Source organism: Chrysemys picta, chromosome 7 (assembly GCF_011386835.1).
Source record: "Chrysemys picta bellii isolate R12L10 chromosome 7, ASM1138683v2, whole genome shotgun sequence".
Taxonomy (NCBI): Eukaryota; Metazoa; Chordata; order Testudines; family Emydidae; genus Chrysemys; species Chrysemys picta.
This window is the reverse complement of record NC_088797.1, coordinates 28,040,033-28,065,340: the sequence shown is the minus strand read 5'-3', so window position 1 is coordinate 28,065,340 and position 25,308 is coordinate 28,040,033. Positions and strand designations below refer to the sequence as shown.

At 43.0% G+C, this 25,308-nt stretch overlaps 1 protein-coding gene across 1 annotated transcript in view; it reads right to left on the bottom strand.

Moving 5' to 3' along the window:
- The window catches only part of DCP1A (decapping mRNA 1A), a 59,256-nt gene that overhangs the window by 8,743 nt on the left and 25,205 nt on the right, over window positions 1-25,308 (bottom strand). Inside the window, exons 6-8 of the mRNA XM_005293207.5 lie at window positions 22,522-22,644; window positions 2,344-3,102; window positions 271-336 (exon numbers count right to left, since the gene is read on the bottom strand). Coding sequence (XP_005293264.1) covers window positions 271-336; window positions 2,344-3,102; window positions 22,522-22,644 — 948 coding nt within the window. The remainder of the gene's footprint in view (window positions 1-270; window positions 337-2,343; window positions 3,103-22,521; window positions 22,645-25,308) is intronic.

Genomic DNA, 25,308 nt, shown 5'->3' with positions numbered 1-25,308 from the left:
AGCTAACATGCAGGGAAGAGATCACATACTGAAGAAAAGCCATTCTCGGCTCTCTGTGAGCTGAGGGGTGAAAACATTATCTACTATAGTCTCTTTCCTAACCATGATAGCATTTTTCGGACTTTCAGAGATGGAAACAGGACTAATGGGCATGTTAATGACTACAGTCTTGTTCTTGAGTCTTCAAGATACAAGAAATTATTTGCTGTAAAATAGAAAACTTTAACATGAGAAATATTTAATTTGCTGGAGAAAAGTTTATATGCTTACTTGGCTGGCTTTTGGCAAAGCCTTGGGTTGTTGAAATACATCTGGCTCCTTGTTTTGCTGTATGGTCTGCAATTTAAAAAACAAAAAAGTGTGGTACACATTATTGTCAGCATCTGAATTTCTAGTAGTGTTATCTTCTGTTTTTCCCCAACTAAATTATATATTTTCTTGGATATTACAAATCAAGGTCTACAATAAGACAGACATGGTATCCAATTCTATGCAGTTTTTTTATATTTATATATTTCATAAATGGAGCAAAATAATAGATGAAAACATGTAAAGGCAAGTTGAAAAGATTACAGGATTGGAGTTTACATTTGAAGACTGCAGAATCAGCAACCCTTCAACCATAGTTAAAGAATTCCAAGGACAGGGACTAAAAGAAACGAAAAGAAACTAAACAAAATTAAGTCTTGGAACCCAGATTTTAAGGTACACTGGAAAATGATGGCAAACCAACCTCAATTAAATGAAGTGCTCAATAAATTTTAGTAGACAAGATCATCAAGTTCACAGAAAAATTCTATTCCAGGTTTTGCTAAAAGCAGATGTAAAAACCTCAATATATAATTGAGATCTGAGAATATTGTAGTTTGCTAGAATTTCAGAAAGAGTATTTTAAAATGAGATCTCTGTTTTAGTGACCTGTCTTCCTCACATTTACCACTCGCCTAATTTTTGTGTCATCTGCAAACTTTATCAGTGAAGATTTTAGGTTTTCTTCCAGTTCATAAGTAGGTACAAGAGAAAATTCATCCGTTTAGAAGGAAGATCAACTATAGCTTGTTCAGTTTAAATTAAACACTACCATAAAAGTAGCTAACAGCATGCAACAGCACTCACAGATGGAGAAAATGGTGAGTTTGCACAAAACTAAAAGAAAACCAAACCAAACCACAACTACACACAACAGCATTGCACATCCAAGCTGTCTCTCAAAACCTTTTGTTCTTACATTTATATCTGGGTATCACCCTCCATACACGGAAAAGACTCACTACTCTTAATTGGGTCTCAGAAAAAAAGTTTAGCAATAAAATTCTGGAAATAAGACCAAGAGGAAACATCAATGACCTCAAGGCCATCTACATAAGATGTAGATCACAAATTATTGCCCATTCAACTGGGCAACCAATAGCCTCTCAGAAGTATTACCACAGATTCACAAACAAGGAATTAAGTCCAAAATAGGAATGGTGAAGCGCTTGGAAGGAATGACAAAGGGGGAAACTGAAGACAGGACAATAATATTAAGTTCTATACATTCATAAATCCCTGACTGGAACTTGTTATTGACTTCTGCAGCACTACTACAGAACTATCTAGGAAGGAAATCTGTGACAACACCTTTAATTCCAGGAAGTCACACCATCAGCATTCAGTAGCATTTTCGCAATTATAGACATTGGTGGACTACTTGCAGTGTACTTGTCCATGATGATAGCTGTCTGATTAACTGCTCTTCTACAAACAGCTCTATCATTTATGATAGCTGAAAATTACAGGGAGAGTATAGTGCCTATTGGTAGAGTTTAACTGTCAAATTTGCTCTGCCTGTCAACTCTCACCTACAAATAGTTGAAATCCAATGCAACTTCTTGACCATTTAGCAAGCCACTAATATATCCATATATACTGAGAAGTGCAATGGAGAATTAAGAATCTCCATCAACACAGAAGAGAATTCTGCAGAAGGAATACTTTCAAATTCAGTTGGAAACTCTACAAATGGTAAGTGATAAAAACAAAACTAAAACATCTAAGAAGTCCATGCCATGTCAAAGTTAGAAATTCCGTTGGCATGACCGAGAGCTACATTGACATGGCTCTGAGAAAGCTACCACCTAAGTCAGTTAGAAAAATTTCAATTATAAACTAACATTTTAATGAGAAAACAGAAGAGAGCAGATTTCTCATCTACAAGTATTTTAACAAATCATCTAATGCTTACAATGAAACCCTTAAGAGTTAAAAGCTAATTTCTAAGGAAGTTCAAATTTAAAGGACAAAGCATTTGTTGCCTGGCAATATTTTAAAAGAAATACAAGCATATATAAATCCATAGAATACCTGAAGGGGCGTGATTATTTTGGTACTCAGTGATGCTGGTTTGGTGTGGGATTCTTTGAAGCTTTCTGGTGTTGCAAGTTGGCTAACTGTGGATGAAATGCTAGGTGCCATGGTAGTTTTACTAAGAGACTGTTGCATTTGGTCCTGCTGTGGGGTCAACCTGAGTTTCTGCAGAAGGTCAACGTTTGGAAAGGGTGTATTTGAAGCATTTCCTGTATTAGTTGCTGCCAAAGGTGCTATGAACTGATTTTGGCCAGCAATTAGATTTTGTGGCATGTGATTCACATCAGATGGTGGCTGATTCATAAGTGGGGACATCTGTTTAGCAGCTTGATGCATAACTTGCATTATATTACTGTTTGGGTTTAGGTTGGGAAGTATCTGAGCAGAAGGAGCTTCTGTTGTTGAGGCTGAATTAAGAATAGGGCTTAATTGAACTGTATAGTTTGAAACATTCTTTACGTCAGGCTGCAAAACTGAAGCTGGAGCAATCAGCATGGGTGTTACACGCTCTTGCTGATTCAAGGTACTGCCATTGGTTTTGACACTTGTACTCTCTGGTTTCCCCAATGGTTGGTGTGTCACTGCTGATTGCTCAAGTGAAAAAGGCAAGAATAAGTTGTGCTCTCTGCCTGTAGTGTCAGCTTGCAACTTCTCCATTCTGTCTGGATTGGGATATGAAACTGTTGGTTGTTCCTTTGGCAAGGAGGTTCCAAATAATTCTTCCACTGTCAGATGTTTGTGCGTTGACTGGAATGGCTAGAAAAAGGAAGAAAAAGTGTTGAGAGAACTGGTGAAAAAATAAAATACATCCTTTGTCCCACACACAGAAGCTGTTACAGCATTCAGAACAAAACAGTTGGGAAGAATACTTTCTGAAACAGAAAGTCAAGGTGGGTGAGGTAACATCTTTTATTGGACTAACTTATGTTGGTGAGAGAGAAGCTTTTGAGCTTACACAGAAAGTAGCAGTTTACTACGTGTGCAAGAATTTCAGAGCTTGCCATCTCACCCACATGAACATACGAACTGTAAATTAATTACAAAACCATTATATGGATCCAGGTTATAAGTACTGTTGTACTGCCACAGAGCTAATTAACTCAGTGACTGCCTTAGGCTATACACTAGAACATAAACTCAACAAAAAGACAATCACTCTATAGATATACAATGTGTTAATCAATTGACAGCAACACAGCTGCCTTGAATAGCAGAGTATTCAAGATCTGTCAGATACTACACACTTAGAATTGCATGCCAAAATAGGTAACAAATGGAATATAAAAATCAGTGCATATCAACATGGCTCATACTTAGTCTTTTTGGATAGAATAATTTATACCAGATATTCAACTAATTGAATGATACCAACTTTCACCACATGATCTTGAAGCTTTTTAAGTAGGTGGTAGTATAAGAACAAAGGCACTTTCAGGATCCATGAGTTTGGGTGCAGGAGGGGGCTCCGGGCTGGGACAGGGGATGTGGGGTCTGGGAGGAAGGTCTGGGCTGGGGTTTGGGGTGCAGGAGGGGGTGTGAGGTGCAGGCTCCGTCCAGGAGGCGCTTAGCATAGGCGGCTCCCGGCTGGTGGTGCAGCTGGCTGCTGGCATATCTCTGCATGCGACCCCCGGGGGGAGGGGAGGGCAGGTCTCCGTTCGCTGCCTGTGCCTGTAAGCACCGCCCCTGCAACTCCCATTGGCCGGGAACTGGCTAATGGGAGCTGCGGGGATGGTGCTAGGGGCAGTGGCATCGTGCAGGGCTGCGTCACCGCCCCCCTTCCCCCAGGGGGGCAGCAGAGACATGCCAGCAGCCAGCTGCTTCTGGGAATGGCGTGGGATCACGGCAGGCAGGCAGCCTCTGAGAGCCGCTGCGCTGTCGGACTTTCCCAGAGATCGCTATCGACTGGCCGAGGCTCCAGGATTGACCAGTGGATTGCGATCCATGGGTTGGTGACCACTCATCTACTTTCATATGCCATTACCTGCAGCAACAAAGTTGACAGTGTGACAACTTAAAAGGTTTCTGTAGTAAATAAACAAACCTTTTTTTGGTAAACAAAAAAGATATGAAAGGCCTAAACATGCAAGTGGTATCCATTCCAAAGGGACCTCGTGTGTGTACATTTAATAAAGTTTTCCTATATATTTTATTATTTTTAAATAAAACAAGACAATTACACAAACTAAAAACACGCCACTATTAGTGTTAGCATTACGTATTACTTTGATCACTTATAATTGTGTAATTCACTTTGGAAGAAACAGACTGCATCTGTTCAGATGAATTTTACAAAATAAATTTCAGACATTGCAAAAAGTGAAAGTCATCAATAAATAAATGGATTAAAAGGTGGGAGGGGGAGATGGAGGAAGCAGAAGGGTTACAACAATAAGATTAAGCAGTTAGTCAGTAAGGCATATACACATCTTGATGGTTCTATTAGATTTTTTTTTTTTTTTTAACAAACTCTTCTTGTAGGCAACATGACAGATGTTGTGACAAGTGAACTCTTGGAATTTCAAAGTATAGCTCGATACTTAAAAAAAAATCTGGTTTATGTACCTCTGAGTTATAACCTGAGTGCTATTAACTTCAGTTTTTCTCTATATACTTTTTAAAAGAATGTTCACTGAAGAACAAAATATTCTGAAGGTAATTAAATATCTTGTACAAAATTAATGTGACAAGTGTCTTCTTGTTTAAATCAAAGAACCCTGGAACAGCAAGCTTAGGCCCACCTAGATTACGCTGCATGACTGGCTTGTCAAAACACTTCTTACTATCTTAAGGGATTTCCTATATTTAAAATTTTGCTTTGCTACTTTTAAACATGATAATGTTAAAATACAATACAAGTTGTTTTATATTAGCAAAAAAGGAAGAGCATGGTCAATTACCAGTTATAGTATAATTTGTTTTCATTCTCCAGTGCAACACACATGGAAAATATTGTACTCTCTATTGATTTTATTTTCCATTTGGCAAACGTTTTAACTTTGTGTGCTTCTAATAGAAAATGGCTGCCTTTTAATTACTTTAAAAGCAACTGAAAAGCTAAGGATTCTTCACACTGGAGAAAAAGTAGCAGGGAGATTAACAGGGCATTCAGAGTGATGAAGGTTATAGGGAAAATAAATCAAGTCACACATTCTCAGCTGTTCTACGAAAGGAAACCAAAAAGGAACCCAAAATTAAAGTGCAGCTTAGTCAGAACAAAGAAAAGGATGGGTGTGGTCATGTCTTCTAAAAAGTGAATCCAAAATAGGGCAAAAAGTACATTTGGGAATTAGATGGACTGCATAGTTGGGACCTATCAGCCTAGTCAGTGTTACTTTTAATACATGCAAGAAAAAAATTACAAAAAGATTACTACTGTCACTTGGCCCAAGTGTATCATTTGCGGGGGAGGGGGAAAAAGGACTACGTTGCCTAAATCAACAGAAAGACTGATAAGAGCATTTTTTCCTCTGGCTAACTGAGGAAACACATAAGGAATTCATAATTCCACCAGACAATGCCCTGCTAGCAGCACCCAGAAATTCAAATCTAGGACTGTTAGCAAGATCATGCCAGCTGACATCACATGTTTCTCTGATAGGGTAACAAGCCTTGTGGATGGGGGGAAGCGGTAGATGTGGTATATCTTGACTTCAGTAAGGCTTTTGATACTGTCTTGCATGACCTTCTCATAAACAAACTAGAGAAATGCAACCTAGATGGAGCCACTATAAGGTGGGTGCATAACTAGTTGGAAAACTGTTTCCAGAGAATAGTTATCAGTGGGTAACAGTCATGCTGGAAGGGCATAATGAGTGAGGTCCCACAGAGATCAGTTCTCGGACTGCTTCTGTTCAATATCTTCATCAATGATTTAGATAATGGCATAGAGAGTACACCTATAAAGTTTGCAGATGATACCAAGCTGGGAGGGGTTGCAAGTGCTTTGAAGGATAGGATTATAATTCAAAATGATCTGGACAAACTGAAGAAATGGTCTGAAGTAAATAGGATGAAATTCAATAGGGACAAATGCAACGTACTTCTCTTAGAAACAATCAGTTGCACACATACAAAATGGTAAATGCTGCCTAGACAGGAGTACTGTGGAAAGGGATCTGGGGGTCATAGTATCAGGGGGTAGCCGTATTAGTCTGTATCTACAAAAACAACAAGGAGTCTGGTGGCACCTTAAAGACTAACAGATTTATTTGGGCATAAGCTTTCGTGAGTAAAAACCTCACTTCTTCGGATGCATAGAGACAAGAAGTGAGGTTTTTACTCACGAAAGCTTATGCCCAAATAAATCTGTTAGTCTTTAAGGTGCCACCAGACTCCTTGTTGTTTTGGGGGGTCATAGTGGACCACAAGCTAAATATGAGTCAACAGTGTAACACTGTTGCAAAAAAAGCAAACATCATTCTGGGATGTCTTAACAGGAGTGTTGTAAGCAAGACATGAGAAGTAATTCTTCCGCTCTACTCCACGCTGATTAGGCCTCAATTGGAGTATTGTGTCCAGTTCTGAGCACCACATTTCAAGAAAGATGTGGACAAATTGGAGAAAGTCCAGAGAAGAGGAACAAAAATGATTAAAGCGCTACAAAACATGACCTATGAGTGAAGACTGAAAAAACGGAGTTTGTTTAGTCTGGAAAAGAGAAAACTGAGAGGGGACATGATAACAGTTTTTAAGTACATAAAATATTGTTACAAGGAGGGGGGAGAAAAAATGTTCTTCTTAAGGTCTGAGAATAGAACAAGAAGCAATGGGCTTAAACTGCCGAAAGGAAGAGTTAGGCTGGACATTAGGAAAAACATCCTGTCAGGGTGGTTAAGCACTGGAATAAATTGCCTAGAGAGCGTGTGGAATCTCCATCATTGGAGGTTTTTAAGAGCATGTTAGACAAACAACTGTCAGGGATGATCTAGATAATACTTAGTCCTGCCATGAGTGCAGGGGGGACTGGATTAGATGACCTCTTGAGGTCCCTTCCTGTCCTATGATTCTATGAAGTGGCACCCAGGTTCCAAATCACAGGGCTTTAGAAATCAATGTCAACAGCCTGAAATATATCAGCAAAGAGTCCTGTGGCACCTTATAGACTAACAGACGTATTGGAGCATGAGCTTTCGTGGGTGAATACCCACTTCGTCGGATGCATGCAGTGGAAATTTCCAGGAGGTATAAATATGCAAGCAAGAGTGAGTCAGGCTAGAGATAACGAGGTTAGTTCAATCAGGGAGGATGAGGCACTTTTCTAGCAGTTGAGGTGTGAACACCAAGGGAGGGAAACTGCTTTTGTAGTTGGCTAGCCATTCACAGTCTTTGTTTAATCCTGAGCTGATGGTGTCAAATTTGCAGATGAACTGAAGCTCAGCAGTTTCTCTTTGAAGTCTGGTCCTGAAGTTTTTTTGCTGCAGGATGGCTACCTTTAAATCTGCTATTGTGTGTCCAGGGAGACTGAAGTGTTCTCCTACAGGTTTTTGTATATTGCCATTCCCAATATCTGATTTGTGTCCATTTATCCTTTTACGTGAACTGCTATAGAAATGGCCTCTGGAGACTCCAAACAACCGAGCACCTCAAAGGAGTCCTGCTCTTGTCCAATCAATCCAAGTTGCCGGCCAGTGCATTCTACCCTCACCCCCTGAACTTGGCAGTGTATGCAAAATGTTGATATGTGAAATTTTATACATCTAATTTGGATGATGAAAATTTTTTCAGCTGCTGTCGCATAAAACAAAAGGATAAAGTTGAATAATGGCTTCAATGGATTTCTTGTTAGGTATTTTTATTATGGATTAATCTCATGCAGAGAGTTATACTTTATAATGTAATGTGTGAAAGTTTGAAGTGAAATAGTGTGCTAGTTAAGAATCTGAAAAAGCATTGGAATCTTGGCTAAGATGTTAAAGAAGAGCAAGCTTTTCACTTTGCATTTCCATCCAAATAAGATTATTTTAGAAGCTTTTTCAAAATTATTCATTTACACAGTAGGAGGAGGTGCACTCATCTATATGGAGTTTTTACCAATGCCTCCATGATGAAGAGAATGATAGAATAACACTGTCACAATCAGAGTCCAGACATCCCAAGGGCAGAACAAGGCGTCTGAACCCCAAAGAATTAGCAGTTGATTCAACTGATTGTATGCAGTGTTACTGTGTATAAAAATATGTCAAGTAAGGTCTTTTATGAAAGTTTGTAATGTTCTAAACTTAATGATCATTATGTGACATGTATATAAATTGTGGTCATGAATTTATGTATTTGTGTATATGGAAAACTGTGCTCATAATCTGTGGTGCAGCTTCACCTCCATCTCACACCAGGGTTGTAGGCAGTCAGGCAGGGAGGGACTGCCTCCCCAATCTGACAAGACTAGGGGCACGTCTACACTTAAAACACTGCATTGGCACAGCTGCACTGCTGTAGCGCTTTAATGAAAACACTCTACGCTCCTATCAGCATAGTTAATCCACCTCCCTGAGAGGGAGTATCTATATTGGCGGGAGACGCTCTCCTGCTGACAAAGCACTGTCTACACAGTGGTTGGGTTGGTACAGTAACTCCTCACTTAACATCGTCCCGGCTAATGTTGTTTTGTTGTTATGTTGCTGATCAATTAGAGAACATACTCGTTTAAAGTTGTGCTATGCTCCCTTATAACATGGTAATAGGTAACCGTTATGCTCTTCTTGATACAGGAGAGAAGGAATCACCCCCTACAGCAGAGGAGGAGAAGTCTCGTACCCCTAAGGCTGGGAGGTCTGCTGCCACCACTGCGAATAGGGAACGTAGGGTAGTGGTGGTTGGAGACTCTCTTCTGAGGGGGATGGAGGCACCCATCTGTCGCCCTGACAATTCATCTCGAGAGGTATGGTGGCTGCCGGGGGCCCATATCCGAGACCCCGTATCAGAGACCTTACGGAGGCATTGTCGAGGATTATCCAACCCTCTGACTACTACCCCATGCTACTCATCCATGTGGGCACAAATGATACTGCAAGGTGTGACACTGAGTGGATCAAGAGTGACTACAGGGCTCTGGGAGTATGGGTGAAGGAGTCTGGAGCGCAGGTGGTGTTCTCTTCCATCCTTCCTGTCAATGGTAGGAGCCCGGGCAGAGACAGGTCATCGTGGCGGTGAATGCCTGGCTGCGAAGATGATGTCACCAGGAGGGCTTTGGCTTCCTCAACCACGGGATGCTATTACAGGAAGGACTGCTAGGCAGAGATGGCGTTCACCTTTCGAGGAGGGGAAAGGCCCTATTTGGACACAGACTGGCTAACCTAGTGAGGAGGGCTTTAAACTAGGTGCGATGGGGACAGGTGAGCAAAGCCCACAGGTAAGTGGAGAACATGGAGACCTGGAAGATGGGTTGGAAATAGGAGGGAGCGTGGGCTATAATGTCAGAGGGAAAGGAGGGTCAGGGCAAAACTGGGAGGCAAGATCAAATCAGGATCTTAGATGCCTAAATACAAATGCGAGAAGTATGGGTAATAAGCAGGAAGAACTGGAAGTGCTAATAAATAAGTACAACTATGACATAGCTGGCATCACCGAAAATTGGTGGGATAATACACGATTGGAATGTTGGTGTTGATGGGTACACCTTGCTCAGGAAGGATAGACAGGGGAAAAAGGGAGGAGGTGTTGTCTTGTATATTAAAAATGTACACACTTGGACTGAGGTGGAGATGGACATAGGAGACGGAAGTGTTGAGAGTCTCTGGGTTAAGCTAAAAGGGGTAAAAAGCAAGAGTGATGTCATGCTACTACAGGCCACGTAACCAGGTGGAAGAGGTGGATGAGGCTTTTTTTAAACAACTAACAAAAATCATCCAAAGCCCAAGATCTGGTGGTGATGGGGGACTTCAACTATCCAGATATATGTTGGGAAAATAACACAGCGGGGCATAGACTATCCAATAAGTTCTTGGACTGCATTTCAGACAACTTTTTATTTCAGAAGGCTGAAAAAGCTACTGGGGGGAAGTTGTTCTAGATTTGATTTTAACAAATAGGGAGGAACTCGTTGAGAATTTGAAAGTGGAAGGTAGCTTGGGTGAAAGTGATCATGAAATCATAGAGTTCACAATTCTAAGGAAGGGTAGAAGGGAGTACAGCAAAACAGAGACAATGGATTTCAGGAAGGTGGATTTTGGTAAGCTCAGAGAGCTGATAAGTAAGGTCCCATAGGAATCAAGACTGAGGGGAAAAACGACTGAGGAGAGTTGGCAGTTTTTCAAAGGGATACTATTAAGGGCCCAAAAGCAAGCTCTTCCACTGGGTAGGAAAGATAGAAAATGTGGCAAAACGAGATCTTGCGTGATCTAAAAAATAAAAAGGAGTCATATAAAAATGGAAACTAGGACAAATTACAAAGGATGAATACAGGCAAACAGCCCAGGAATGCAGGGGCAAGATTAGAAAGGCAAAGGCACAAAATGAGCTCAAACTAGCTATGGGAATAAAGGAAAACAAGAAGACTTTTTATCAATACATTAGAAGCAAGAGGAAGACCAAAGACAGGGTAGGCCCACTGCTCAGTGAGGAAGGAGAAACAGTAACAGAAAACTTGGAAATGGCAGAGATGCTTAATGACTTCTTTGTTTCGGTCTTCACCAAGAAGTCTGAAGGAATGCCTAACATAGTGAATGCTAATGGGAAGGGGGTAGGTTTAGAAGAGAAAATAAAAAAAGAACAAGTTAAAAATCTCTTAGAAAAGTTAGATGCCTGCAAGTCACCAGGGCCTGATGAAATGCATCCTAGAATACTCAAGGAGCTAACAAAGGAGGTATCTGAGCCTCTAGCTATTATCTTTGGAAAATCATGGGAGACAGGAGAGATTCCAGAAGACTGGAAAAGAGCAAATATAGTGCCCATCTATAAAAAGGGAAATAAAAACAACCCAGGAAACTACAGACCAGTTAGTTTAACTTCTGTGCCAGGGAAGATAATGGAGCAAGTAATTCAGGAAATCATCTGCAAACACTTGGAAGGTGGTAAGGTGATAGGGAATAGCCAGCATGGATTTGTAAAGAACAAATCATGTCAAACTAATCTGATAGCTTTCTTTGAAAGGATAACGAGTCTTGTGGATAAGGGAGAAGTGGTGGATGTGGTATACCTAGACTTTAGTAAGGCGTTTGATACGGTCTCGCATGATATTCTTATTGATAAACTAGGCAAATACAACTTAGATGGGGCTACTATAAGGTGGATGCATAACTGGCTGGATAACCGTACTCGGAGAGTAGTTATTAATGGTTCCCAATCCTGCTGGAAAGGTATAACGAGTGGAGTTCCGCAGGGGTCTGTTTTGGGACCGGCTCTGTTCAATATCTTCATCAACGACTTAGATATTGGCATAGAAAGTACGCTTATTAAGTTTGCAGATGATACCAAACTGGGAGGGATTGGAACTGCTTTGGAGGATAGGGTCAAAATTCAAAATGATCTGGACAAATTGGAGAAATGGTCTGAGGTAAACAGGATGACGTTTAACAAAGACAAATGCAAAGTGCTCCACTTAGGAAGGAACAATCAGTTTCACACATACAGAATGGGAAGAGGCTGTCTAGGAAGGAGTACGGTAGAAAGGGATCTAGGGGTTATAGTGGACCACAAGCTAAATATGAGTCAACAGTGTGATGCTGTTGCAAAAAAAAGCATACGTGATTCTGGGATGCATTAACAGGTGTGTTGTGAGCAAGACACGAGAAGTCATTCTTCCGCTCTACTCTGCGCTGGTTAGGCCTCAGCTGCAGTATTGTGTCCAGTTCTGGGCACCACATTTCAAGAAAGATGTGGAGAAATTGGAGAGGGTCCAAAGAAGAGCAACAAGAATGATTAAAGGTCTAGAGAACACGACCTATGAAGGAAGGCTGAAAGAACTGGGTTTGTTTAGTTTGGGGAAGACTTAGAAGACTGCGAGGGGACATGATAGCAGTTTTCAGGTATCTAAAAGGGTGTCATAAGGAGGAGGGAGAAAACTTGTTCATCTTAGCCTCTAAGGATAGAACAAGAAGCAATGGGCTTAAACTGCAGCAAGGGAGGTTTAGGTTGGACATTAGGAAAAAGTTCCTGTCAGGGTGGTTAAACATTGGAATAAACTGCCTAGGGAGGTTGTGGAATCTCCATCTTTGGAGATATTTAAGAGTAGGTTAGATAAATGTCTATCAGGATGGTCTAGACAGTATTTGGTCCTGCCATAAGGGCAGAGGACTGGACTCGATGACCTCTCAAGGTTCCTTCCAGTCCTAGAATCTATGAATCTATTAAAAAAAAAAAAAAAAAACTACACACGTTTGGCAGCCACCTGCTTTGTCCATTGCTTGCAGAAAGAGCAGCCCATTGGAGCTAGCTGGTGGGGGCTTGGACCCAGGGTGGACTGGCAGCCCCCCCTCCCCCCATCAGCTCCCCACTCCCCTAAGTTCCCTGTGCCGCAACCACCTGGCAGGCTATCAATTGCCAGGCAGTTCAGCTGTCCCTCCCCCCATTGCTGTGTGCTGCTCCTGCCCCCTGCCTTGGAACTGTTCCCAGGAGCCTCCTGCTTGCTGTGCGGGGGGGGGTTGTGTGTGTGTGGAAAGAGGGGTGCTAATGTCAGGGTGTCCCCCTGCCCCCGCTCCCCATCTCCACAGAGTGGGGAGGGGGGACACAACAGGGCTGAGGACTGAGGAAGCTTGCTGGCAGCAGCTGCTGTCTCAACTTGCTGATCTACTTAAAAAGGCAGTGTACTTAGAGTGGGGTCAGCGTACTTAAAGGGGCAATGCGCATCTCTCTCACTCACTCACACACATGGTGTATGTCTCTGCCTCTCTCTGCCATGTTGTCTCCCCTCCCTCCATTCGTGCTGCCTTGTAGAGTGTGAGGCTACATTAACAATGTGTTAACCCTTGAGGGCTCAGCCGAGTGCTAGTTCATCATTTAGGAGTAACGCATTCCTTGGGAAATATCCCACCCTCTGACTTTACCACCTCAACCAAGCTTCACAATCATCACTGCTGTGTACAGTATTTAATTGTTTGTTTAAAATGTATACTGTGTATGTGTATAGATAGACACACAGTCAGTCTTTTGTCTGGTGAAAAAAATTTCCCTGGAACCTAACCCACCCTATTTACATTAATTCTTATGGGGGAATTGGATTTGCTTAACATTGTTTTGCTTAAAGCAGCATTTTCAGGAACATAGCTATAACATTAAGCGAGGAGTTACTATATAACTACATTGGCTCAGGGGTGTGGATTTTTCACACCCCTGAACGACAATTATACTGATATAGGTCTGTAGCTTAGACCAGACCTAGCTCCAAGCACCTAGCATTGTACAACCAGGAAAAGACAAAAAGTGAGTCTTTAGATTTAACACAGACATCCCAGCTAGAGTTTCCCCACCCTGAATAACCAGGAGTCACCAAGCCAGGAGACAGAGAGAACGAAAAAGAGCAAAAGCCCTTTTAAAAAGGAGGCTTGAAACTGAGGTGGTCTTCCAGAAAGAAAGGGACAGTCACTTGGCAGGTGCTCTCCATGAAATGCTGGATCCCCTCTATGTCAGGGGGTCTACTGGGAAACTGTTCAAAAGGCAATAGGTAACTTGTATTAGAAAAGGGATTTGATTTAATTTGAACGTGTAAAGCCTGAGGTTGGGTCTTTATGTTTATTTTCTGGGTAACTTGTATGTTTGCTTCCCTTTACTATTTCATTTTTGAATCTGTGGTTTTTCTATTTAATAAACGTTTGGTTTATTTTTACCCCAAGGAGGTCTCTGTTGTGCAAACTGTGTGGAGTGTATGCGCCAAAATAAGCTAGTGTCTGAGTGGCAGATTTCATGTCTTTGGTGATGACAAATCAGAAAGGATGAACCAGAAAGGAAAAAATCCACATGTCTGGGAGTTAAGAACTCAGGATGGATGGATGGATTTGGGGAGACCTCACACTGGAAGCAGTGTTGGTGTCACCTTGCAAAAAGTAACTAGGCTGGTGGAGGCCAGGGTGAAACCTTGTGCTTGTGGTCTAGCTACTGGAGTCAGGGCTCTGAACCAAAGCTTCACAGCATAAAGGCACCCAAGGTTACGAGGCAGAAGACAACAGAACCCCTTACTGGTATGGGTCATCCCCAAAATGTCACATACACCATGTTTCCTTCTCTTCTCTAAGAAAGAGACCATTATTTCTGTGATTCTCCCAGCCAATTCTACAACACAAGTCCTAAAGATTATCCTGAATCAGCCTGCCATGTGACAACCCAAATCATTCTTTACTAGGTCATCAGGCCAGCCTAATAAGAGATTTTAAATACTTGTAAAATTATATTAGCTGAAAAGGTTAGTTCCGAATACAACTCTATCCCGATATAACACCATGTTATAGGTGAAACCGTGTTATATCGAACTTGCTTTGATTCGCCGGAGCGCTGTTTTACCGCATTATATCCGAATTAGTGTTATATTGGGTCGCGTTATAACAGGGTAGAGGTGTATGTTTTCATTCACTTGGGAGACATCCAAGAGACAACCGTTGAGAGCCCTATCTATCCTTGGGTTCACTCTGCCTTCTAGACTGCATGAGTCCCAAGATGATGAGAGTGAGGGCTGGACAGTAGGCCGTTCTGTTCAGGATACCACTTGGTCTCCAGCACTATCCCACTGCATGGCTCAGAGTTTAAGAGCTGCTCATTGGGCAAGGAATTCCTCCTGTAAGTGAGTTCCCCACCTCTTGTATATTTCTCTCTCTATTCTGAGGCCTGTCCTCTGAGCTGGGTTCAGGAAGGGTTTAATTAAGTGGAGTAAGGGGAGGAGAAGGATAAGACAAGTCCCTTTAAATATGAAAAGCTCACAAGTCTTTCCTGAGCGATACTCTACAGTCCTCAAATACTGGGTCATGGCAGAGGAAGGAGCTCCTGTCTAAGTGTAGGTGACTGTAACCTTCTCCATCCACATCCATCACCTCAAATGCTGATGGAGCAGACTCTCACCTCCACTTTGGGGTTGGGGACGTTTCCCTGGCTGAGATGGCTTTCAGAGCTGTCATCAAGATAGTAGGGTCTCTCATTGGGCTGTGTAATCCCTTTGTACTTTTTCCCCATTGGTTGAACAACAAGCCAATCCGGCCACCAAATTTATTAGGGTCTGAGTCCTCTCCACAGTAGCATGCTCAGTTCATCTCCTGAAGCCACTTCAAAGCGCCCAACTGCCATACATGGCAGGGGGATGAGAGGGCAGGTTTAATAAAATGCAAGAGGCCAAAATTGGCATTATGGAGAGAATGAAAGAGATCCTTGAAAGAGACAGGACTCTTCAACGGCACAGAGCTAAACTCCTGTGGGCCAATAGCTGCAGAGCTAAATCCAAATTGTATAGAATTCCAATTGAGCAAAGGCTTTTTAGAGTGCTTAGATCAATTAATCTGAAAGGTTTGTTTTGATAGTCAGTAATTTATTTTAGAAGTTACCTAGTTCCGTTGATTTGTTGGAACACTCCACATAACTGATTTTCTTGCTTAATTGCTGAGATACAGAGCTTTTGAGGAACTTCAAAGTACTTCAGGGCAGGTAGATGTTTTTTTAAACCACCTGTCAGAAGTATTTCTTTGTTGTGGATTAACAAATGTTATATAGATAAATTACACAAGTTTTTTTTTCTTTTGTTTTGGGGTGGGGTTTTTATTGGAGGGAGTGTAGTATGAACTTTTTAAATAGGTAATATTTTGAACACAGTTTTTTAAAGACTTTTTTATCTTATCCTTTAAAGCTGGGGTGGGGAACCTTTTTTCTATCAGGGACCACTGACCCACCGAAAAAAAACAGTCACAGCCCTCTCACAGCCCCGTGGGGAGTGCAGTGGCTTGGAGCTTCCCTTAGGCTCCAGGGTGGAGCCAGAAATGAGGGGTTCAGGGTGTGGGAGGGGGCTCCGGGCTGGGGCTGAGGGGGTTATGCCGATCTCGATGCCCCATCTGAGGAACGGGACACTGATCTAGATGGCCATGGCGGTGCCGACCGCGCCGAGACGAGCTCCGGAAGGTACGGTGCCGTACGGTGCCGTTCCGGAGATGAACGGTCCCTGTGCGGTGCCGGCGAACGGTGCCGAGAACGGGATCGGTGCCGATGACCGCGACGGTGCCGAGAGTCCGACCTGGACCTGGAAGTTGATCTTGAGTAGGCCCGGTGCTGGGAGCGGCCTCTCGACGTCGAGCGTCGATCGTATCGGTGCCGAGAACTACGTCTCGATGTCGATCGGTGCCGACGATCAGAGCGGTGCCGAGACGTAGAGCGGTGCCGCGACGATGATTTTGGCCGTGAGTACGACCGGTGCCGAGATGATATCCGGCGCCGGGACTGCGAGCGGCGTGGGGACCTGCTTCGGGACCTGGACCGGTGCCGTGGTTCCAGCCCCTGCGATGGAGGGCGCATCAAGGCAGGTTTCCCCCTAGATTGGACCGGACGAGTCAACGGTGCCGACGGTGCCGGTGGTTGGGGCGGTGCCGGCTCCGTGAGAGCGATCAAGTCTCTCGCCGTCGCGAAGGTCTCTGGGGTCGACGGGAGGCACTGTATCACCGCCGGTCGCGGTGGTGACCCTGTCTGCACCGGACTCAATGGCCTCGGAGCCGGAGTCGACGGTGCTGGAGGCACCTGTTTTCGGTGCTCCACAGGCGGACGCGGCTCTACCCCCGGCACCGGGGGAGCCGGCGTCTTCGGCACGGCAGTCCCCGTCTTATGGGATTTTTTATGTCCCGGGGATGATGAACGGCGCCGAGGCACTTGCTGTGAGTGCGGTGCCGACGAGGTCCGGTGCCGTGGAGGCTTGTCCGACGTGGTCGGAATGGTCGGTGCCGCCGGGGCACTGCGCACCGAGGTGCTAGGTGCCGGGGCCTGACGCGCCGATGGAGCGTCCGGGCTAAGTGCCGCCTCCATAAGGAGTTGCCGGAGCCGAAAGTCCCGCTCCTTCTTGGTCCTCGGTCTGAAGGCCTTACAGATCTTGCACTTATCTGTCTGATGGGACTCTCCCAGGCACTTCAGACACGAGTCGTGCGGGTCACTCGTTGGCATAGGCTTAGCGCAGGAGGCGCACTGTTTGAAGCCGGGAGCCTTGGGCATGAGCCCGGCCACGCGCCGGGGGAAAAAGGGGGAGACAACCCCCTTAATCCCCTTTAACTATATAACAACTATTAACAAAGTGAATAAACAACTATCTAACTATATACAACTAGAACTATAACTATAACTGTGAATAACGGAATAAGCTAGGGAGAGTGGAGAACAGCTACGCCGCGCTCCACAGTTCCAACGACCATCAGGGGCGGTAAGAAGGAACTGAGGGGGCGCCGGGTCGGCTGGGGTATATATTCAGCGCCATGAAGGCGCCACTCTAGGGGGCTCCACAGCCGACCCGCCGGTGTTGCTAGGGTAGAAAATTCTCCGACGATCGTGCACGCGGCGCGCACACACCTAATGGAATGGATATGAGCAAGCACTCGAAGAAGAACCTTTTTTCTATCAGGGACCACTGACCCACCGAAAAAAAACAGTCACAGCCCTCTCACAGCCCCGTGGGGAGTGCAGTGGCTTGGAGCTTCCCTTAGGCTCCAGGGTGGAGCCAGAAATGAGGGGTTCAGGGTGTGGGAGGGGGCTCCAGGCTGGGGCTGAGGGGTTTGGAGTGCGGGAGTGGGCTCAGGGCGGGGGTGCAGGCTCTGGGAGGGGGTTGGGATGGGGGCTCCAGCTGGGCGTCGCTTACCTCAGGTGGCACCCGGTTGGCAGCGGGGCTAAGGCAGGCCCTCCCCCTACCCTGGCACCATGCTGCTCCCAGAAGCTGCCACAATGTGGCCAGGCAGCTTTGTGCAGTGCATGCTGTCCGCCCCCCCAGGCACCGCCCCGCAGCTCCCATTGTCTGCAGTTCCCGGCCAATGGGAACTGCGGGGTGGCGCCTGTGGGCAGGGGTAGGTGCACATGGACTCAGACCTTTCTTGATTGCCTCTGCACTTAGGGGTTGCAGGGGCAGCCGACTGACCAGCCTGGCACCCTAGCTTCCTCCCGCAGCGGGGTGAGCCGGCACTTGCGGCTCCAGCCCTGTGGGGGGGCGCCAAGGCTCTGGGCTTCTGACCCGTGGTGAGGAGACTTGCTGTGGGCCAGATGAAATTAAGGAGGGGACTGGAATTTCCCCACCCCTGCTTTAAAGTACGAAAAACCTGGCCCTTCTGAATTTTTCGTTTAATTGAAAATGATTTTACTCATTGGAGATGGAGCTGTTCCTTACTCTCCCTTCGTTTGTGCAGATGCTTCTCTAGATTAATAAAGGGGAAAAAAAATCAAGCTTGCTCACGTACTGTTGATTGCATCTGTACCTCTATTTAGTTACTTATAGTGATTTCCACCACCGACACTAGAACTGGTTGTAATTTTTTATGTAATAACTAGACTAAAGGTTTCTAAAATCGCTGATATATAAATCTTTTAATAGTTCAGTTTAAAAGGTTTTATTAAAGTGAGTCTAAAAATATATCTAATCTCAACTTCTCTATAAAAACCCCCTTTTCCCCAAGAATTATTGTTACAGGGCAATTTGCATATGTGTTTGCTTCTGGATTTATTTTGTAAATATTAAGCTGCCTTCCTAATTGCAGTCATTCCTCCAAAGATGTTAAACTACAGACATCTTTATATTTCATTTACAAATTTAAAAATGCAAAAAAAGAATAATTGTTTTTTTTGTGTTTTGCATGAAGATATGTCGGAATACAACCATATCAGGGAATTTAAACCAGCCAATTATTAAGCCAAATCGCTAAAGGTCATTTTCTGAAGTTAAGGATTACCTAATGCTTAAACATTACATTTTTGCCTCCACTAGGTGGCATTGTTAGTAGGCACAACTTATTGATGTATTGTGTGGCATCTAATTACAGCATTAGAACAAAAAAAAAGGATTCTGCGTGGACTCCTCCGGACGGTCGAAACAACAGACTGGATTTCTACATAGAGTGCTTCCGTCGACGTGCAAAGGCTGAAATTGTGGAAAAGCAACATCACTTGCCACATAACCTCAGCCATGCAGAACACAACGCCATCTACAGCCTCAGAAACAACCCTGACATCATAATCAAAAAGGCTGACAAAGGAGGTGCTGTCGTCATCATGAATAAATTGGAATATGACCAGGAGGCTGCTAGACAGCTCTCTAACACCACATTCTACAGGCCATTATCCTCTGATCCCACTGAGGATTACCTAAAGAAACTACACCATCTGCTAAAAAAACTCCCTGACAAAGCACAGGAACAAATCTGTACAGACACATGCCTAGAACCCCGACCAGGGGTATTCTATTTGCTACCCAAGATCCATAAACCTGGATATCCTGGACGCCCCATCATCTCAGGCATTGGCACCCTAACATCAGGCTTGTCTGGTTATGTAGACTCTCTCCTCAGACCCTACGCTACCAGCACTCCCAGCTATCTTCGAGACACCACTGACTTCCTGAGGAAACTACAATCCATCGGTGATCTTCCAGAAAACACCATCCTGGCCACTATGGACGTAGAAGCCCTCTACACCAATATTCCACACAAAGATGGACTACAAGCTATCAGGAACAGTATCCCTGATAATATCACAGCTAACCTGGTGGCTGAACTTTGTGATTTTGTCCTCACCCACAACTATTTCACATTTGGGGACAATATATACCTTCAAGTCAGCGGCACTGCTATGGGTACCCACATGGCCCCACAATATGCCAACATTTTTATGGCTGACTTAGAACAACGCTTCCTTAGCTCTCGTCCCCTAACGCCCCTACTCTACTTGCGCTACATTGATGACATCTTCATCATCTGGACCCATGGAAAAGAAGCCCTTGAGGAATTTCACCATGATTTCAATAATTTCCATCCCACCATCAACCTCAGCCTAGATCAATCCACACAAGCGGTCCATTTCCTGGACACTACTGTGCTAATAAGCGATGGTCACATAAATACCACCCTATACCGGAAACCTACTGACCGCTACACTTACCTACATGCCTCCAGCTTCCATCCAGGACACACCACACGATCCATTGTCTACAGCCAAGCTCTAAGATATAACCGCATTTGCTCCAATCCCTCGGATAGAGACAAGCACCTACAAGATCTCTATCAAGCATTCTTAAAACTACAATACCCACCTGCTGAAGTGAAAAAACAGATTGACAGAGCCAGACGAGTACCCAGAAGTCACCTCCTACAAGACAGGCCCAACAAAGAAAATAACAGAACACCACTAGCTGTCACCTTCAGCCCCCAACTAAAACCTCTCCAGCGCATCATCAGAGATCTACAACCTATCCTGAAAGATGATCCTTTACTCTCTCAGATCTTGGGAGACAGACCTGTCCTCGCTTACAGACAACCCCCCAACCTAAAGCAAATACTCACCAGCAACCACACATCACTGAACAAAACCACTAACCCAGGAACCTATCCTTGTAACAAACCCCGATGTCAACTCTGTCCACATATCTATTCCAGTGACATCATCATAGGACCTAATCACATCAGCCATACCATCAGGGGCTCGTTCACCTGCACATCTACCAATGTGATATATGCCATCATGTGCCAGCAATGCCCCTCTGCCATGTACATTGGCCAAACCGGACAGTCTCTACGCAAAAGAATTAATGGACACAAATCTGACATCAGGAATCAAAATACTCAAAAACCAGTGGGAGAACACTTTAACCTGTCTGGTCATTCAGTGACAGACCTGCGGGTGGCTATATTACAACAGAAAAACTTCAAAAACAGACTCCAACGAGAAACTGCTGAGCTAGAATTGATATGCAAACTAGACACAATCAACTCCGGTTTAAATAAGGACTGGGAATGGTTGGGCCATTACAAACATTGAAATCTATCTCCCCTTGTAAGTATTCTCACACTTGTTATCTAACTGTCTGTCTGTGCTGGGCTAGCTTGATTATCACTTCAAAAGTTTTTTTTCTCTTAATTAATTGGCCTCTCAGAGGTGGTAAGACAACTCCCACCTGTTTATGCTCTCTGTATGTGTGTATATATATCTCCTCAATATATGTTCCATTCTATATGCATCCGAAGAAGTGGGCTATAGTCCACGAAAGCTTATGCTCTAATAAATTTGTTAGTCTCTAAGGTGCCACAAGTCCTCCTGTTCTTCTTTTAGCATTAGAACAGTTTTAACTGAATCTTCTCTAAAATAGGAAGCTGTATAACTTCATTGTGGGGTCAATGCCTATGAGCAAATTTAGTCAGTTATTTATTTTCTGACAATATCCATGCTACAAAATGCCCAGTGATGCTGCTTACCAATCAGAAAAGAAACCTGTTTTGAACCATGGAAAACTTCTGTTAGAGAGAGAAACTGCAAATTAAGCAATGCATTTACAGTAGGATATTTTGCACAGTTTAAAACTCTATTGGTAGGAGCAACAATGGATCACTCACACAGACATATCTCTGACCAGCTGTTGGTTTTTAAGCAGGTCTTCTAACCCTGTTCAGAGCAGGTCTAGCAGACACACTACTTAAAATGCTAGTAACCACAAATCCCTTAGTTCAGATCCTTAGCCTGTGTAAACTATCATACCGCCACTGATTTCAAGGAAGCTGTGATCATTTATATCAGTTCAAGATCTACCCTCTTGTCTACACTAGCACTATTACCAATGGAAATAAAACAGCAGTAATAATGGTGGGGAATTTTTAGGAAAAGTTTCCGAATATAGAAAAGAGATTAAATTTTCAAAAGCATCTAAGTTACTTAGGAACTTGAGTCCCATTGACTTTCAATGAGACTGAATTTCCTAAATGTTCACGCCTCTACTGAAAATGGGATCAAGGCTCCTAAATCACTTAGATGCCTTTGAAAATTTTACCCAAAGCCAAAAGGTCAGACAAAAAAGGCCATAACATACACCAGGAAGAAGTGAGAAAGGATACAGGAGACAGATCTCTAACAGTCATTGGGTTTAGGAACACACGCATCTTGGCAATTCATTTTTTTTTTTTAACCTGAATTGTAAACAAACACACTTTTTGTGCTGCAGAAGTACTGGAAAAAAATCTCACTTGTGCAGAACATGCTGTATTTCTATTACTGATGATAAATATTAGTAAAGGATTGTCACTTTGTTTAAGTTTGGATTGAACATACCTGGTCTTGCATTTGTAACATTGAAGATGTTTGTTCTGAAGTCTCCATGCTTTCCGTCTTCGTGGGATTCTCATTTTGCTGCATTCCAGAACTTGATATAATACTTAAGTCACTGATCTGAGTCTAAAAAAGAAAACATTTACATAAATACATCTGTTTTCTATCCTTACCCCAGCAGCACAATTGCTATAATTCAGTCTGCACTTTTCCACTCTCATATATACAGAATGTAGATCTTGTTGATTTTTATAAGTTTTAAATATAATGAGACAATGACATTCACCACATTAAATCTACCCGCTGTGCTCACTATTATTTTGTTGTTCTCTTACTGGGAAATTTACAGGACTTCAGTTTAATATTTTTTTCCACTTAATAGAAACATGTTCAATTTATTAAAAAAAGGTGCCAATCATGTAAACTACGGACACTAGCCGTAAACAAGAAAATCTGCTAATTTCATTCCTGCGAGAATTTACACCACATAAAAAATTATGCTTCAAGGATTTGTACATGTTCATTCACTGGAAAAAGGACTAGTTATCTATCAGAGGGGTAGCCGTGTTAGTCTGAATCTGTAAAAAGCAACAGAGGGTCCTGTGGCACCTTTAAGACTAACAGAAGTATTGGGAGCATAAGCTTTCGTGGGTAAGAACCTCACTTCTTCAGATGCATCTGAAGAAGTGAGGTTCTTACCCACGAAAGCTTATGCTCCCAATACTTCTGTTAGTTATCTATGTTATCTCTATTGTAGTTATTTAATTGTGCAAGTGCATTAATGGAGGAACAAATTAACACTTGTAAAACACAAGGCAAGGAGAGCACAGAAAATCAGGAAATTAGTTGAGACTACAGATCCCATGTTGTTTAGAGATGTTAGATAAATGTCCCAACTGTAATACACTAAGATAATAAGGCAACTTCATGATTCAAGTGGCTTTTCACTTGAGTATTGTTTATGATGCATTTATTTAAAAAGCTGAAATTGATGCAACTTACTATAAGAACTTCAGCCTATATAGCACCTACGATATCTCTAAACACCAGCATCATCAAGTGATGTCAGCACAAAGCAGGGGAATGGCTCTTGTTACTTAACTGCTACAGCTGCAAAGCCAGCAAATGGCATCTTACAGTTCATTTTGGGGGGTTTTCTGAAAGGGGTATGAGGCTGTGATTTTTTGTTTTTAAGATTTCTCAGTGATTCCTCTTGGAGGAGAGCAGACCCAAGAGGTTGATAAATACATCTATTTGGGCCAGGAAGTCAACATGTGTCACGACCAGAAAGGCGAACTATCATGCAGAAAAAAAGCTGGATGGTGCGCATTCAATGACATCAAGGACATCCTCCAAGGAAAGATCGGCAAAACAACTTGTGCGAATCTTTTCGACTTGACCGTGCTTCCAGAGATGTTATATGGCAGCGAAACATGGTCACTGACAAAGATTGAAGAACATCAACTGTCTGTCACACACAAGGTGATGGAACGAACATTTTGGGGCATTTTGCTCTGCGATGACATCCCAAACGAAATAATTAGGCAGCAGTCTGGAGTGTGAAATGTTATTGTTGAAAGCAGGCTCAGCAAAATGCGGTAGGCGGGTCACGTGGCCCGTCTCAGCGACAACAGATGGACCGCAGCTATATCTGAGTGGTATCCGCGAAAACAGAAACGGCCACGCAGTCGGCCTCAAAGAGGTGGGATGATTTCCTAACAAGGAGATATGGACAAGCATGGCGAAGGATGGCCAGAGCAAGAGAAGATTGGAAGGCGTGTTCTGATCACCTCAGTTTCAACTCATGAAGGACCGACAGTCTACGCACGCAATGACTGAGCAATAGATTTAGGAATAAAACAAAGACTACATATTTAGATTCCAGGAGATTTCTCCCCAACTCGTATCAGCTTTTAACATTTAAGTAGTAACATACATTAGACCTAAAGTCCTTGACTGTTTTGTGGCTTACAAATAAGATTTAGAAATGTGGCTTTTTTTTCCACTTTGACCAAGGGATTGGCTATAATACACTTCATTATCTTCCAGAATCATGGGGGGAGGGAACAAAGCAAAACAAACCCCAACCAACAAAAAGCATCCACCCACTTGATACAAAAATCTCAGAATTCATTCATTTTCACATATGGACTTGATGTAGAGTGTACTTGGGAGGATTAAATTTATTTAGAATCCTAGATTAAATCACTCGGGCCTTTATAAATCTCTTTTTTGCTCTCTCTCTGTCCCCTTCTCATGCTGACTCTCTGCCAATCTCATGTGGGCTGCACACAAGGATTACTGTATGATCCATCTGGAATGTACTAGGCAGATAAGTACTTTCTGCTCTTAAATACTGAAATACAAATTCATGTGTAATTATCAACTTGAGTGCCCCAGAATAATTTGTACAGAAATAAGACTGCATGTTCTCCCAAGAAACGCTCTTCTTTATAGCAAATATGTTTACTTAAATTACACAGCATCAGTGTAGAAATACATGGACAAAAGAATAAAGAGAAAGACTCTATAATTAAATAATGGCAGACATGTCAATCTATGCCACAAGAGGTTTCCTTCTAAAACTAATGTGGTCATTCTTTTATTAATACCACATCTTGAACTAGCATTGCTCAATTTTGCTTATCTGGTAAAATTTGACACAAACAAATATACTAGAGTGGAAAGCCAGGGGATTATCCTTGGCTCTGATTCACTTTATAGATTGACACAAAATCAAAGAAAGCACTGAAACTAACACTAATTACTATTTTAAAAGATTTTTTTTAA